This window comes from Meriones unguiculatus, chromosome 9 (genome assembly GCF_030254825.1).
Source record: "Meriones unguiculatus strain TT.TT164.6M chromosome 9, Bangor_MerUng_6.1, whole genome shotgun sequence".
In the NCBI taxonomy this organism is placed as follows: Eukaryota; Metazoa; Chordata; class Mammalia; order Rodentia; family Muridae; genus Meriones; species Meriones unguiculatus.
In genome coordinates, this window is record NC_083357.1 from 62,891,790 (window position 1) to 62,908,340 (window position 16,551).

Genomic DNA, 16,551 nt, shown 5'->3' on the forward strand with positions numbered 1-16,551 from the left:
TTAGCAAGACGTAGGTTTCAGTGAGAGACCCTGTTTCAAAAAAACAAGTTGGATGGTGCTTGAGGAACAATGCCTGGAGCTGAGCTCTGACCTACCTACTTACCTACCTACCCTACCTACTGACACACACACACACACACACACACACACACACATCCACACAGAAGAGGGCAGGGATTAACTCCAACGTCCAGCGTTCATGTCACTGAACATCCAGTGGAATGAAGAGTCCCCCTGCCTGCCACACACAGGCCTCACTGTTCCTTGTGCACTCCTGCTAGGCTGGGAAAATAACTCACTGCTCAGGTCACATCTGGAGCACCCTGCCGGGGCCTGCAGATGATAGTTTATTCATGAACAGGACGACTGTGGCCAGGGAGCTGACTCAGAACTGAGTGTGGATGGAAGGCCAGGTGGAGCCATGAAAGCTATGAGAAACAGGCTTATTTGAGACGCTGATCTTACTGCTGCCTGAGGCAGGCGCTCGCTCACACACCGACTGTGTCTTGTCTCCAAAAGAAGCATCAATTCATCAAGTAGGACCCAGAAATCAATACCAAGGCAGGATCTGAAATTAAATATCTGTGTGATTTCTACCAAGCGTCCCGGCTCCACCCTGGGTTTGTGCTGGGGAGATCACTGTCTTCCTAACTCACTCTGCACTGAGTGCGCCTGTCACGGAGTTTGGTCTCCACATTTATTCCTGTCATCAGAAAGCAGAGGCATTCGTAATGGGGAAGCTGGAGCCACACTTCCAGAGCCCAAAGTCAGCCTCCCCTGCCTCCTGCCCTTGGGAGTGGCCTGCCCTCGGTTTGCCTCAGTTTCTTCCTCTGGAACATGAGGATGCTAACGATACTCTAGGCTTATGTGGCATAGTTTTGGGACTCTTTGCATTAGTATGGAAGAAGCAGAGGGTTTGGCACGCAATGAGGACTCGGGAGATGCCAGTTGTTATTGCAAGTCTGTATTTATTTTCCCACTTGTGAAAGTATAAAAGTTGAAAAGTAATTAAAACACATTAAAAGTAGATATGCCAGGAAAGGAGATAAATGAGTGGCTTGCGTAAACACGAATTAAGAGAGTCACACTCAAGTAAGAATTGTTCCCTGTTGAGGACAGCAACCATCTGGAAGGAATTAAAGGGGGAGGAGGTGGGTCACGAGCAGAGAACACTTGGTGACTGTTGGAAGGAGATAATTCACTCTGCTGTGAGTAAACGGTCCCAGAGGAAGGACATGGCTCTAGGCTTGGCCAGCATGAGTTGGGGCCCCCAAAACTTTGACCTCACAAACAGTGGTCTGATTGGGCTAGGTACCTAAACTATCTAGGCCATTGCAATGGACACCCACATCACCTTGAGAAGGCTGCCTCCCTAACAGAACTACACGACCAAGGTGCTGCTTTCTGTCTGTGGAATGGGCAATAAGAAAGCTGTGATGCCTAGTGAGTAGGGTTGCAACTGACTCCCTTAAACATCTGTGCCCTGAGTACGGATTAACATTATTTAAGGTGAGTCATTTGATTATGATTTTTCTGTTTGGTTGGTTTTGGCTTTTGAGGAAGAGGGGAGGGTGGTCTCATTCTGTAGCCCAGGCTGGCCTATAATTTATACTATGTAACCTAGCTGGCTTCAAACTCATGGCAATCCTTCTGTCTCAGCCTCCCCCCCTAGTGTTTGTTGTGAGCCACCACACCTGGTTATGAGATTTTTTTTAAGTCATAAAAATGTCTATGTATCTTTCGACCTGCTAATGCAACTTCTGGGATTTTATTGTTCTGAAAATCTTAAGCGAGAGACACACACATACACACATACAAATGGTGGGGGTGGGGAGAGAAAAAAAAGAAGAAAAAAATGCCTACATTTATTTGCTGCAATAAATAACATATCCCTTCCAGAAACTTCCTGCCGTCAACAAAATTATAAGAGGCTAAGAGAAAGATGGTGAAATTCTTGTGAAATAATTACAATATTAAATGGAAAACTCTGCAGAAATGCTATTGTAAATCCTGTGTGTGCAAGGGGATGGAGCTGAGAAAGAAAAGCAAACAGTGCTTTGATGGAGGGTGTGGGCTTGGGGAGGAGTTTCTTCCTTTAATTTGGATTTGTGTTCAAATTGGTTGTGCAATGATCAAGGACCCAGAGGGACTCCTGGGAGGGAGAAGGTCACTGTCAGCTGTCCCCATACGGATGCAGTCTTAGCTCCATTCCCTGGACAAAGAGAAAGGCCTGGAGGCTGCAGGTACCAAGGAAGGGTCAGCTGGGCAGGGCCTAGAGCCTTCGGCGCTGGGAAGGAGAAAAAATAAAATGGTTGGCTAACTACCTGGACGCTGGGCAAATGTATTGCCTTAAACCACTCGTGTCACTTCAGCCCAGGATCTCACATGCACAGTAGAACCAGCACATCCATACCTCAAGGGGTCCTTTCTACCTCAGATGAACTGAGGTGAGCCTGAGCTCTGGGGTATCTAGAGCAGAGAGCTATGGGCAAGTGTTGGGCTCTCTGCTCTCCACCTGCCCTGTCTCAGTGCCTCGCCCCGCCACCTGTGGGCGGAGCATGCGCAGACACAGTGGTTGCACAGTCAAGCCCCATCTTGTGGACTCTTCAGCTCCCAGTCCTGTGGACACCTGCCTGGGCCGCTCACGGCTTCATTCCCTGGGAGCTGTCTCTACAGCGACAACTCTTCAGTTCACCCTCCTGAGGGCAGCGATGGTGTGGACCATGGGAACATGCGTCAGGAGGCTGTCGTTAATGGTCATTCCACCTCCTGGCCTCAGTCTCTTCATCAGGAGAATGGGGAAGACGCTCGGTTCACCAGAGACTGCAGAGATCCAGTCAGTGGCTGAGCTCTGCAGAGCGCAGATGGGGCTGAGCAGTCCTGGCTTGGGCCAACTCACCGGAAGCCCAATGACCAGGATAAAAGAACTTATCCTTCTGCCAGGTTTTACCAGTCCATATGTTTGCTCAACCTGTAAGAGGTGGTTGACAAAACAGAACAAGTACAGAAAGCGACCAAGGTGTCTTCAGGCTAAGCCTAGTCTCTTGAACAAGGGAAGTGTAGGTTTTAAACAGAAAATGCGTTTCTTTAAAACTCTCAAGGGCCGCCTTGTCAACAGTGTGCGTGGTCTATATGCTACCAAAGGGAAAGATCCGTGGATAGAAACTCCAGCGAGGCCAATTCAAATATGAACGGCGAAATGTTCCAATAGTCAGAAGTAACTGAAGGTGGAGGGACTGGGAGAGCACTTGGCAATGACTTCCGTGGATCAAAGCAATGAGAGAAAGTTGAAGCAGGCGCCAAGGCTTAACAGCTCCACACCCCAGAACCTTATCTATGGTGACTTACATTCTCCAAAACGGATCACCACAAACCCTGAGTGATTCCAGGCACATGAGGGGAGGAGCACCGCAGCAGACGATCATGTGGTCTAAGAACCCTCATGACCTATTATTTTCCTGCATTTTCTTCCATAGGCAGGCCTCGGTTCATGATACTTGGGACGTCAGAATCAGAGACAGGACTTGAATCTTCACGTTGCTCTTTTTTCACAGAGCTGGCAATCTGAGCAGACAGTGGGTGGCTACCCTGAATATCCTTATTTCATCTCTTTTTTCAGCCAGCAGATCTCACAGGGAGAAAACCGAGCGTCAGTCCCAGGGCTCAGGCTTGCCTCTCTGCTCAGGTGTCAGCCGTGTTTCTGAGATGCGCGAGGTCCGTTCCTCACTCCTTATCACTTCCTGTGCTCTTCCTCATTCTGTGGCTGTGTGGATTCAAGAACTTTAGAGGTGCTGGGTCAAGTCAGTTTCTGCTGGTTTCAACTTGGTGTTCCTCTAAGGGCGTCTGGGTTGAGGTGGGGAGGGACCTCAGAACAAACAACGGTACATGGGTGCCGTGTGGTGTGCAGCGTGTCTCTGTAACTCAGAATATGTGCGTGCCTCTCAGCACCCCTCCTGTCTCCTGTCCCTTCCCAATGCAGTGTCCTCAGAGAGGAGGTGTGCTGTCAGTTTTCTTGGTGGACCAAGATTTGCACTAAGTTCCTGGTCTTCTGGATTCAAGATGTCCAAAGCAGCATTATTTTATTCTTCCTGCCCCAGTCCCACTGCAGCCACTGGTTTCCATCTCAGACTCTCCAGACCAGAGCACCTGTCCATAGCTACCTCAGCAGCCAGTTTGCACGAGCTCCCAGGCGACAGACCAGGGTGCTGTGACAGACTCTAGTGGTGAAGATTTCTCCTCTTAGGATTTTTCATAACCAGGGAAAGGACCCCTCTCCATCAGGAAATGTTGGGAGGGGCAGGGTGGCTTATTTCGCTGGGCAGGAACACAGGGAACCCAGAAGGGTGGAAGGGGACAGAGGAGGGATAGGAACAGATCTGAAACACTCTCCACTGCCTAGAGGTACTCTTCCTGCAGCAGAAAGAGATAGGACCCCAGTGGAGGAAACCACCAAACCAGCACTGTGGCTGTCAGCCTGGTTCTGCCTATTGCTAGATGGGGTTGCCCTAAGCAGCCCTAGGGAAGGCGCCAAGCAGTGGTTCTCAACCGTCCTAATGCTGTGACCCTTTAATACAGTTTCTCATGTTGTGGTGACCCCCAACCATAACATCATTTTCATTGACTGCTTTATAATGTATTGTAAATATTTTTGGAGACAGAAGTTTGCCAAACGAGTTATAACCCACAGGTTGAGAAACACTGGCATAGAAGAAAGCCCAGTTCTGGGATAGCCCACTGGGGTAGGATTTGCTGTGTGACCCTGGGCCACATTAACAGGTCTAGCTGAAAGAGGGAGTATAACGGGATTGGCTTATTCTGTTTGGGCCACCATAATGAAACCCTTTAAGCTGGATAGTTTATGAACAACAGACATTTCTTGCTTGTTTTCTGGAGGCTGGATATCCTTGATCAAGGCCCTAGATGAGTCAATGCCTGATGGCACCTCGGTGTGTCCTCCTGTGGGGACAGGGGTGGACAGCTTTCTTGGACTTAATGTACAAGTCATAATTATATTTGTGAGGGTTCTGCCCACATGACCTAGTCACCTCCAGAATGTCCCGCCTTTTAACGTTATCACTGGCAATTAGGGCTTTCATTCTGTAGATGAATGGGAACAACTTTAGACCATTGTTGGCACCTACTTCCTGAGGTGGAAGGGGTCATAGCACACACACACTTTTTCTCTCAAGATGTGTGTGTGTGTACATGCACAAATGACCAAGTTTAATGACAGTTTCTTATAGGAACATGGATGAGCAGTATTTAGAGGAACATGAACAGCTAGCCAGAGTCCACATCCTTGAAGAAAACATCTCCCTTCTCCAGCAATCATTAATTGCCAATAGATCTTCAAGGAGGATGGGGCCTTGTGAACCCCTCTCCCCTCTAACAGAATGTTGACTGACCAAGCTTGTGTAGGGTCTGTAAGTTCATGAGCACAAAGACTTTGCCATACATGGAAGACTTTCTTGCACAACCCTCCTCTCCACCCCTTCCTACGGCACTTACATTCTTTCTACCCCCTCTTCCTGGATGTTCTTTTTTTTTTTTTTTTTTTTTTTTTTTTTTTTTTTTTTTGATCTAGGGTTTCTTTGTGTAGCCTTGGCTGTCCTGGAACTCACTCAGTAGACCAAGCTGGCCTTGAACTCACAGCCATCCACCTGCCTCTGCCTCCTGAGTGCTGGGATTAAAGGCGTGTGCCACCACTGTCCTCCTTGGAACAACCAATATCTTAAGTGGAATTCCATAAAACGATCCATCTCCAATGGAAAAGAATGGCCATTTCCTGTGGCTCAGTCTAGGACATACTGTGTACATTTGTGCAGCAGAACACAAATTGAGCTCTAACTTAGGGTTACTGGGAATCTTTTAAAGTTCCAAAGCCAACCTCCTGCCCGGTATCAGCAGCATCTGCAGGAATTACAGTGGCAGATAGTTTTGGGAACCACTGTAGGAAGCACTCAGTCTCAGCCATCCCTCTTCCCTTTCATTCACATTTTATTGAGCACCTGCTGCATGCCTTAGACTTGCCTGTTGTTATTCGGACCTCCCTGCCCAACCCTTTCTCACCCTTCACCTCTTCTACAGTGTCCCGGCCTCGGAGCTCCCCAGATGACTTGAAGGCGCTGACTCGGAATGTCAACCGGCTGAATGAGAGCTTCCGGGACATGCAGCTGCGCCTGCTGCAGGCTCCGCTGCAGGCGGACTTGACAGAACAGGTGTGGAAGGTTCAGGATGCGCTGCAGAACCAGACGGACTCACTGTTGGCCCTGGCAGGCTTGGTGCAGAGGCTGGAGGGCGCACTGTGGGGGCTGCACGCGCAGGCGGCGCAGACCGAGCAGGCCGTGGCCCTGCTCCGTGACCGAACGGGACAGCAAAGTGACTCCGCGCAGCTGGAACTCTACCAGCTGCAGGTGGAAAGCAACCGGAGCCAGCTGCTGCTGCAGCGCCACGCGGGCCTGCTGGACGGGCTGGCGCGCAGGGTGGGCATCCTGGGTGAGGAGCTGGCTGACGTGGGTGGAGCACTGCGTGGCCTCAACCACAGCCTGTCCTACGACGTGGCCCTGCACAGCACTCGGCTGCAGGACCTGCAGGTGCTCGTGAGCAATGCCAGCGCCGACACACGCCTCATGAGGCTGGTGCACATGGACATGGAGATGCAGCTCAAGCAGGAGCTGGCCACGCTCAGCGTGGTGACCGAGGACCTGCGTCTCAAGGACTGGGAACACTCCATCGCCTTGAGGAACATCACCCTCGCCAAAGGTACTTGAGTGACCCAACCCTATCTGTAAGCGCCTTCTGTCTGCCCTTCCTGCTCAGGCCTCCCCCTGCAAAGCTCGTCCCAAGGACCCATCCTGGAGTGGCAGTTAAAACTCACTCCTTCACCTTTAAGCCTTGCACTGTATGACTCTAGAATGTTCTGTCTGAATGACTCATCCTCATTTCCAGGGCCCACCTAGGTCTTTCTGCTGATAAAAGTTCCTTAGGGCAGAGAATGGACTCAGCATCCATACCCCTAGGCAGGAAAACAACCAAGGGTAGATGATGAGGGATAGGGTGGTCAGAGATTGGGTGTGCCTTCTGCAGCCTTCAAGAGACAAAAGACAGTCCTGTATAGGCCTGGCAAGAGGGCAGAGGGCTCCTCCGGTTGGGAAGGTTCTAATGAGTGGAGATCCAATTACTGGGAATTCCAAACTTGAACCTGACCTACGAGACTGTTAGAAAAAATATGTTTGGCCAGGCAGCGGTGGCACGTGCCTTTAATTCCAGCACTCAGGAGGCAGGGGCAGGTGGATCTCCGAGTTTGAGGCCAGCCAGGTCTACAGTGAGTGTTCCAGGACAGCCAGAGCTACACAGGAAAACCCTGTCTTAAAACACCAAAACAAACAAACAAACAAACAAACAAATATATATATTTGTTTATATATATATATATATATATTTGTTTGTCCAGGTAGAGTAATTTAAATTCATTAAATTGACTGTGTATACTGGCCTGTGAAGCTCAACAGATGGAAACCAGACTGGTCTGTGTAAGAAGACCCAGTATATGAATGAATGAAGTCACCAATAAATGGGTCACTGTTGCTGTGACAAAACACTATGGCCAAAAGCAAACAGGAGAAGAAGGGGTTTATTTGGTTTACCATTCCACATCATAGTCCATTATTGAAGGAAGTCAGGATGGAAACTTAAACACAGCAGGAACCTGTAGGCAGGAGCTGATGCAGAGGCCATGGAGGGGTGCTGCTTGTTCGCTTGCTCTGCATGGCTTGCTCAACCTGCTCTCTTACAGAACCCCAAACCACCAGAGCTGGGGTTGTACCACCCACAAGCCCTACAGGGTCTTACAGAGGCATTTTCTCAGTGGAGGCTTCCTCCTCTCCTACAACTCTACCTTGTGTCAAACTGCCATGACACTAGCCAACACACTCAACAACTGCTGACCTAGAGACGCAGCTCTGCGCTTCTGATAAGCCAGCCTCTCCCCTGCTGGGCTGTGGAGCTCCTGAAACTGACTAGTCTGGAAGTCAGCGCTACTGAGATTGTCCTCATTAGTACACCTGCTGCATGTGGGGAAACCGAGGCCATGCCACACAGCATCTGTTAAGAGCAGCGCCTCTCTGGGTGAGTGTCACCCTGCCCTTGTGTGCTACATGGGCCCTAAGAACCAGGAAGCCTAAAGAGCCTGCTCAGGTTGCAGGGTGAGGAGAGTCAGGCATGGATTCTGGAATGTTCCCTTTGGTCCTGTCTGCCTTCCACTCCCACACAGAGGGAGGTAGACAGAACCATCTGAACCTCTCCAGCTAATGTTTTCCAGCCCTGTGTCCTCTCCTCCTTATGCTGCCATCCCTCCTCTGAACTTCCACAGTGACCGCAGAGAGCTATAGTCACCCCGGTGCCTTCAGTTCTGCATGTCCAGAGTCCTCCTGAATGCATCCACTATTTTCTACACTTGTGGGAGCGGACTTTCTGCCATCATTCTATCTAATTTGTCTCTAACTTGTACCTCTTTAAACACACGTGTACACATTCATACATATATATGCATACATGCCTATACATACCTATATAAACACGCACACTGGCATGTAATAATTCACATGCACACGCACATGCACATACATTCACAAAGACACCCGAATGCATAACTCAAATGTTTTCATACATACATACACAGATAACTGCATACATAACTCACTTGTACATATGTATGTACAAAAACACACACAGATTCCTCCATGTGTAACTCACCAGCACGAACACCTGAAATAAACACCTTCATGTACATAATTCACACGTATGTATACACATATGAGCAAACAGATATATGTGAATGCATAACTCATAGGTACACACATGTGCACATATACGCAAACACAGACATCTACATGCATAGCTCACACGTATGCACATATGAACAAATACAGATACCACATTCCTCCTCTTTGCTTTCTCTGGCTCAGAATCCCTAACTACTCAAGCGCATGTGGTTTTTTTTTTTTTCAAAGATGAGAGCATTTACATCATACTTGAGCTTGCCTCAAATGGCTTTCATTCTCTCACTTTGCTGTGCAGTTTTCTATGGGCTTTGACTCCAGCTCATCTTTGGTGGGCATTCACAGCAAAGCATTGCTTGCTTCTGCTTTGGATTTTTCAGCATCAATGAGGTCTGTCAAAATCCGGTGCGATTTAAAGGCACAGAGAGCTTAGATTATCAGAGAGGGAGGAATTCCCGGAGGGGGAAAGGAAAATCAGAGAGGGAAGACAGGCCAGAAGACTTTGGTGCAGCAAGCCCTGAGGCAGCCCACCCGGCCATGTTCAGATGGCTGAAATGCAAGCTTTCTAGAATTCTTTGGAATGGAAATAGGCCTCTGAAACCATGTGGTCTAATCCTCCTGTACCATAGTAGAGAACCACAAGGCCCCCGAGAGGGGAAATGACTTATCCAAGTCAAATGTCAAACCTCTCGATTAACGAAAACAGGTTTTCAAAGCGGCTTTATCTGGCAACTGCTTTATTTCCGAGAGAAAACACCATCTAGTGGATGGAGAAGGGAGTCCTTCGCGCCTTCTGTCAGGTGTGTGGAGTAAAGGAGTGGGGACCGAATTCTAGGTCTGACAAGGGGATTCTAGCTTCCAGTTAGTAGAAATGGACAGCCAGCCGCTGTGAATGGAGCTGCCTGTAAAACAAGTGTTATCTGCTCTACAAGGATTGGGGTTCACGTACAGGTCGTGAGTGCGGTGCGTGACCCTCTGAACTCTCACCCTCCTCAGAGTAGACGCAGGGTACTCTGTGAATGCATCCTGCCTCCACTCCTTTGCCCTTTGCCCTCCTTTGCACTCCTACCAGCAGGGCTGCCCTAAACTTCTTGGGGATGCTCCTCTCCTGGCTGTGGAATGGAGCTGCAGTGCCTGCCCTGTTCTTTTCTTAGGTAAAGATGTTTCGAATAAGGAGACACCTTGCTCTTACGTTGTAGAGTTGGGACACTAGACAGAGCAGTCAGTGGCAGGGTCCGTGTGGGCTCGGATGGTTGACAGACCTCGTCCCAACCCCCTCCACACTGTGGTCCACCTCAGAAAAGGAGAAACAAGACGTGTGACTAGAAACATCTGAGAGGTAAAAAAAGTGTCGTGTGGGCGAGGCTGGGAGCGACAGCCACTGTACCCGCATATACTGCCCAGAAGTCACCTCAGAATGCCGGCTGTGGGTTGGCACAGCTGTAGAGGGCTCAACTCCTGGAGGCCGGGGCCCACAGAGAAATGAAGACTGAAATGGCGGGAAGAGTGTGAACTCTGTGGGCTTGAGCAACGGAGATCTGGGCTAGGTTTCCTTTGCCACTGAGTTTGCCTGGAGGGGAGGGAGCTGGGAGCAGGATGGGGGTGGGGTAGGAGGTGGGGCTGAGCTCATTTGCATCTTAGCTCTGCCCTTCACTGGCTGCATAATTCTTGGCAAAATAGGTTTTGAGTCTTGATCCTGTTATCTGAGAACTGGGATATATATATATATATGATATATATATATATATGATGCTTAAAAACTCCAGCTATCCTTAAATGTTTTATGTAACTCATGAGGTTTTTTTGTTTTTTTTTAAAGTTGACTACTTTTCCCTTGCTCTTGAGCCATTGAATTGTTAAACAGCTGTCAGCTTCGGTTAGGGTCTGAGGACAGTGCCAACTTTTGGAATGTATCAGTACATCTCGATCTTGGCGGCCGGGCTTGTTTTGTGTGTATTAACACCCTGTGATCTCATATTCTCATTCATTTGTCAAGTATGGACGGTGCGAGACACTGCCTGCTGCCAGCCTCCATGTTTTGGCTTCCTGCGACAGCCCCACACGCTGGGGCTAAAAATAACAGTTTATTGTCCAGAGGTTGCAAGCCTTCAACCAAGGCATCTGTGAGGTCACATCACTCTTAAGCTCAGAGGGAGGGTCCTCCCTCTGCCTTCTGAACTTCTGGTGGGTGAGGCAATCTTGGTCTGCAGAGGCTTCTTTCCCCTGTCTGCTTCTGTTGTCCTATGTCTCTGTCTGTTGACAGGACACCTGTCACAAGATTAGGGTCCATCCCACCCCAGTAGGACCTTAACTAATGACATCTGTAGAAACCCAGTGTCCTAGGAAAGGTGAGGAGGTTCTGGGGACAGATAAGTTAGGAGCAGTCTTCAGGCAGTATAGCAGGAGGTAAGTGCTTGTAACCCGGGTTCTCACAGCAGGGGCAGGTATACAGGGTGTATCAAAGTGCCCCCGGGATGCTTGTCCAGCTTGTGCCCATGTCGGCAGGAACCATGGGACCAGGAAAGATGGACAGCAAAATGACAAGGAGCATCCCCAGATCATAGTCATGGGAAGCTGACAGGGAGGACTGCCAGGCTCACCAGCCTGGGAACAGCAGGTACCAGAACGAACGGCCGGCCAGAAGATGGGAAGAGTGAGCTGTCTGGTCCTGTGGGTGTGGCAAGAAGGAAAAGTGCCAGACAGACCTGGAGTGAAACCATGGCTCCTTCACCGTGGCTGCCTGTGTGGCCTCAGACAAGTAACTCCAACACATGGGGAGGGATGGAGACTGAATTCAGTCACGTATACTTGAATCTCTGCCCCGCTGGAGCCGCCCTTGGAAGGTCGCCCCACTCACAAACAGTCAGAAACTTATCCTCCACCCAGGTGCCCAGCTGAAACCTGAGTTTAGGCTGGCCTCCTCCTCCTTCCTCAGGGGGGAGCCGAAAGCTGTCCCACATTCTAAACCATCCGGCCATTCCCCTATGTCTTTGGTACCTTCTTTCCTAACCCAGGGCTCCTCCACTTTCTACCTGAATGGACCCCAGCCCCTGCCTCTCACTTTCTTCTATTCCATCTCTCTTTCATACCACCTTCCAGACATCTTCCTTCCTTGTGTGCAGACCTAATGTGGCTCCTCTACCAGGTCCCTTCCAAGTCCCCTAGTACCCCCAGGCAAGATCAAGTCCAGCACCTAGGCCTCCAATACCCCCACTTTCCCAGCCCACTGAGCCCCTGCTGCTTGGTTCACAGTAGCTCACACAGCTATACCTTTGCTTTACACCCATGTGGGGATTGCTTCCTCTGCACAAAACTCTCCCTTTGACCATCTTGGAGTGCCATCTTGGTCACCCCTGACCACTGAAGTGGGCTGAAGGGCCCAGACCACAGACATTTCTTTCCTTCCAGTTCTGGAAACTGGAAAGTCTGAGGTCAGAGTACTAGCATGGCTGGGTTCAGGTTAGGCCTTTCTTTCCTGGTGTGTACATGGCTACTTGTTTCTTATAGTCTGGTCTGGCAGAAAGGCAGGATAAAGGACAGGAATGAAGGGAGAGGACAGGCATAGCGTGTTAGTGCCACGCTCAATGGTGTCTCCCACCCCCCCGACAGGAGACTAGGTCTCATGCTATAGCTGAGGCTGACCCTGAACTCACCATCCTCTTACCTCTGCCTCCTGAGTGAATGCTAGGGCTACAGGCATACTCCATCACAACTGACCTTTCTCGTTTGATAAAGCCACTGATTCCATGGAGGAGGGCCCCATCCTTGACCTCATCTAAACACAGTCCCTTCCTACAGCCTCATCTTTCCAAACCATAACCCCCCCGGGGGGTGGAAGAGGAGAGGTTAAAACTTTCAACGTATGGTTTCTAGAGGGAACCAAATAGCCCTGAACACACTCCACCCTTCTCTACTTACCGAGAGCAGGATTCCATGGGACCTCCGCAAAGCTGAGTACCTGACATTTATGTGTTTCCAACGTACATTTCTGGTCCTTCCTTTCACCCCAGAGAGAGAAGTTTCCATTTTCCACCAAAGCCCCGGCTTTCTTACCTTCTAATCTTGTTGTTGTTGTTGACTTCTTTCAGGGCCACCGGGACCCAAAGGTGACCAAGGGAATGAAGGAAAAGAGGGAAAGCCGGGCACTCCTGGGCTCCCTGGGCTTCGAGGTAACGGGGTACACTGGGAGGAACCTGGAGGTGGGGGGAGTGCTTCAAGTCCACCTATGACCCTCTCATCCTAGGGATGATAGACTTCCTCCACTTCCACCAGGTTGTCAATCTAACCACACAATGGGCCAAATGCTTTTGCCTAAGAAGCACCCGGATCTGAAGGAAGGGGCTCACAAGAGCCCCCAGCTTCCCTAAGTCACTGCCCACGTAGGAATCAGGGTTCCCAGGGCCAGGGCCTTCAGTAAAGGTGTTCTATGATACCAGGAGCCTGACGCTCTCTTGTGCCATCTCGATTCCAAATGCCCTGCAGCCGCATGTCTCGTGCGGGAGAATTTAGGACCGTCTAGAAAGACTGTATTCCTCTTAGGCTCATAGTCTTAGAAGTTTCATGTCAGGGCCTTTGGCAGACATCTGCATCTGCCCGTTCCTGAGCCCGTGTTGCACGCACCGTTCCTCTGAGTGAATAGGCTTCGGGATGGTGCTAGGAGAGAAAGCGTATCAGGAAAGGTCTGGTTATTTGTTTTAGGAATTATTCCTGCCAAATCTCTAGGTACATTACAGACAAGGGGGAGAAGGTGGGGCTTGGGAGCTCTCCAGCCTGACCTCCATTCTGTCCTCAGATCCACAGCTGAGGATACCCTGAGGCTCTCAGGACAGTGGAAGCACTTTTCCTGCTTAATGACTCATAGGGCGGGGAGCCTTGGGCACATCTTGCATGAGAGTTGCCGCAGGACTCTCAGACTCTGGGAACAGATGCATCATGTCAAGAAGGGAAAGAAAGGCATTCCACCAATTTCTTTGACGTCCTCACACCCTTGGGAGGCCACTGTCCTCTCCCATTCATTTGCCGTTAGCCCTGGGGTAATAACTGGGAGACAGGTTTCTTGTGCTGTGGGAAAACAAAACAAAACAAAACAAAAAAAAACAACCAATGAAAACCAGCTTGCTCTCCAAGCAGGAAAGAACAATTAGGAAGTTGATCAAGAGAGCTGTGTTCTGCAGCGATGACTAGACTTGGGTCAGGACTCTTGGGGCCCTTGGGCTCTCACTCCATAAAAGTGTTTGTTGATTCTGGCTCTCCATGGTACATGCAGTGCAGGTTGTAGCCACAGGGCCTAATGGCCAAGAGCCTGGAGTATGGGGCCTAATGGGGTGGCAGGCTACACACCCATTGATTGGTTTTGTGGACATCCTCATACTTTTGGCACTTTGTTTGTGGAAAGAAAGGGAGTGTTTTGTTTTTCTGTTTGCTGTTTTCCCCTTTCTTTAAATAGGTTGAGGCATTACCTCACCCTCCTCTCACTCATTAATGCCATCCCCCATGGCATCCCCTCCCTCAGGACCAGTGAGCCCCTTAGCCTAAAGCATAACATCTTGTTGACAAGATCCAGATCCTGGTTCCAAAGCCCTTTGCTGTATGCCCTGGGGCAAGCATTCATAACCCTTAGTTTTCTTATGTGTAGTAACACCTCCATGTATGTTATGAGGATTAGATGAGATTCTTTATGCCTGGCACACAGGGGTAATCCGAAACATGCTTGCGGGGTTCAGAAGTCCAGCATGCCTGCAGGTCTCTGAATTCAACTGGCACTACTACCATCAACTCACAACAGTATTAGGCTTTTCAAGGGTGAGGGGTCAGGGAAGAGTTGTATAGGTGTATATGGGAATGTTGTGAATTGACCTAAGCAAGAGGAAGGAGGCTAAGCAAGAGGAAGCAGAGGCTATGAAAGACCAGGTTCTTAGTAATCATTAAACCAGACAACGGCATCCAATGGACCTTTCCATTCTGAGCCTGCAGCTCCGCCCTTGTCTCTTCTCGCCTCAGGTCTGCCAGGAGAAAGAGGTGCCCCAGGACTGCCTGGTCTCAAGGGTGATGATGGGAAGCTAGGGGCCACGGGTCCCATGGGCATGCGTGGATTCAAAGGTAACAACGAAGCTTGGTGCACCCTGGAGCCTCATGTACCTTCAGTCCTCTGGAGCGGGTGGGCTAGGGGGCCACCTTCACCCTCTGCCATCAGCAGAGTGCTTTCTCTCTCTCTCTCTCTCTCTCTCTCTCTCTGTGTGTGTGTGTGTGTGTGTGTGTGTGTGTGTGTGTGTGTACAGGTTGCAGTCCAGAGATATAAACAGGGGAAGCTAGCGAGGGCTCTCTCAGAACAAAACCAGGCTGCAAGCCCCTATCACTCCTCCTCACTGGCCCTTCTGGACTCCTCTCCTTCTGCAAGACTCCTCATGTTTCCCCCAGTGCTTACAACTTTATTTCATTTCTCAGCATTTCTCTTGATATTTTTTTTTTTCATCTTTCTGTGGCTAGTCCCCTTGCTCACCTTTAGGGGAACCTAATTCTTCAGATTCAGTCTCCTTCTTTCTGTAGCTCCCCTTCCGTTCAAGGTTGTCAGACTGGCCAGGGGTGGTGGTGCATGCTATTAATCCCAGCACTCGGGAAACAGAGGCAGGCAGGGCTCTGTGATTCCAAGGCCACTCTGGTCTACATAGTGAACTCCAGGACAGCCAGAACTACAGAGAGGGACCATGTCCCAGATGAATAGATAGATAGATAGATAGATAGGTAGATAGATAGATAGATAGATAGATAGATAGATAGAAAAATATAGGTAGATATAGATGGATGGATGGATATATGGATGATAGCTAGATGATAGATAATATATAGCTAAATGATAGATGAGAGTTAGATAGATAAATGAGAGTTAGGTAGATACATTACAGATAGATAGATAGATAGATAGATAGATAGATAGAAGACAAGGATGCCTGATGCTCTTTGCACAGGCTGTCTATGGTTCACTCGTTACCATGACAACTCAGAGAAAGCACTGCTCCTCCTTCCCACCCTGTGACTGGGAAGTCTTCTGTTCTTGGATCATTGGGAAATCATATTCCACTCTCTGGTGATGAAACTGCCTGAGGTTTTTGCTTTTATGATGCTAGTTTGAAAACATGTAATTTTAAAAAGACCATGTAAAGACAGTTGGTGCTTGCTGAAAAACGACTAGACAGTACGGACCTACACAAAGGATAAAGTAGACAGGAAGTCCTTTCTTCTTCAGCTCCTTTGGCTCTTACTCTTCAGACAACCTCTGTGAGCTCTTCGGAGCCCGTGCCACTGGACAGTTTTTAGCAGTGCCCAACCATGTCTGTGGTTGTTTCATTGTTTTCAAACCTGGAATCACAGTGAATACTCTTTCCTGGAAGTTTCCGACTTCCTTTCTTCACCCACAACATGCAGCGGGCTTTTGATTTGCAGATGTATGTCTGGATAAACCTTAACATAGAATCACCCCTGCCTTTCCATTGCCCACTGAGCAGCGCCAGGACGTCTTCCTTCTTTATAGAGAGAGGTGGAAGCTAGGAAACGCTCTGATCTTTAAACCCAGGAGTCCTTGGAAACTCTGACCCCAATGTCTCCTCTACCAGAAAAAAGCCATCCTGATTGGCAACCTGTCTCCATAGACAACTGGAGCTCAGCCCCTTTCTCGCCAATGAACTAAGGTGCAAATCTCTCCAACTTTGACAAACTCTGCTCCATTCCAGGCATTCGCTGATGCTATGTGGTAGATGGGGCTCTCTGTACTTTC

The 16,551-nt window shown here is 49.3% G+C and overlaps 1 protein-coding gene across 7 annotated transcripts in view; it reads left to right on the forward strand.

Moving 5' to 3' along the window:
- Positions 1-16,551, forward strand: part of Scara5 (scavenger receptor class A member 5) — a 91,467-nt gene that overhangs the window by 51,375 nt on the left and 23,541 nt on the right. For all 7 annotated transcript variants that reach the window (XM_021654480.2, XM_060391350.1, XM_060391348.1 and 4 more), the window contains 3 exons: positions 6,088-6,762; positions 12,869-12,949; positions 14,781-14,879. In XM_021654480.2, coding sequence (XP_021510155.1) covers positions 6,088-6,762; positions 12,869-12,949; positions 14,781-14,879 — 855 coding nt within the window. The remainder of the gene's footprint in view (positions 1-6,087; positions 6,763-12,868; positions 12,950-14,780; positions 14,880-16,551) is intronic.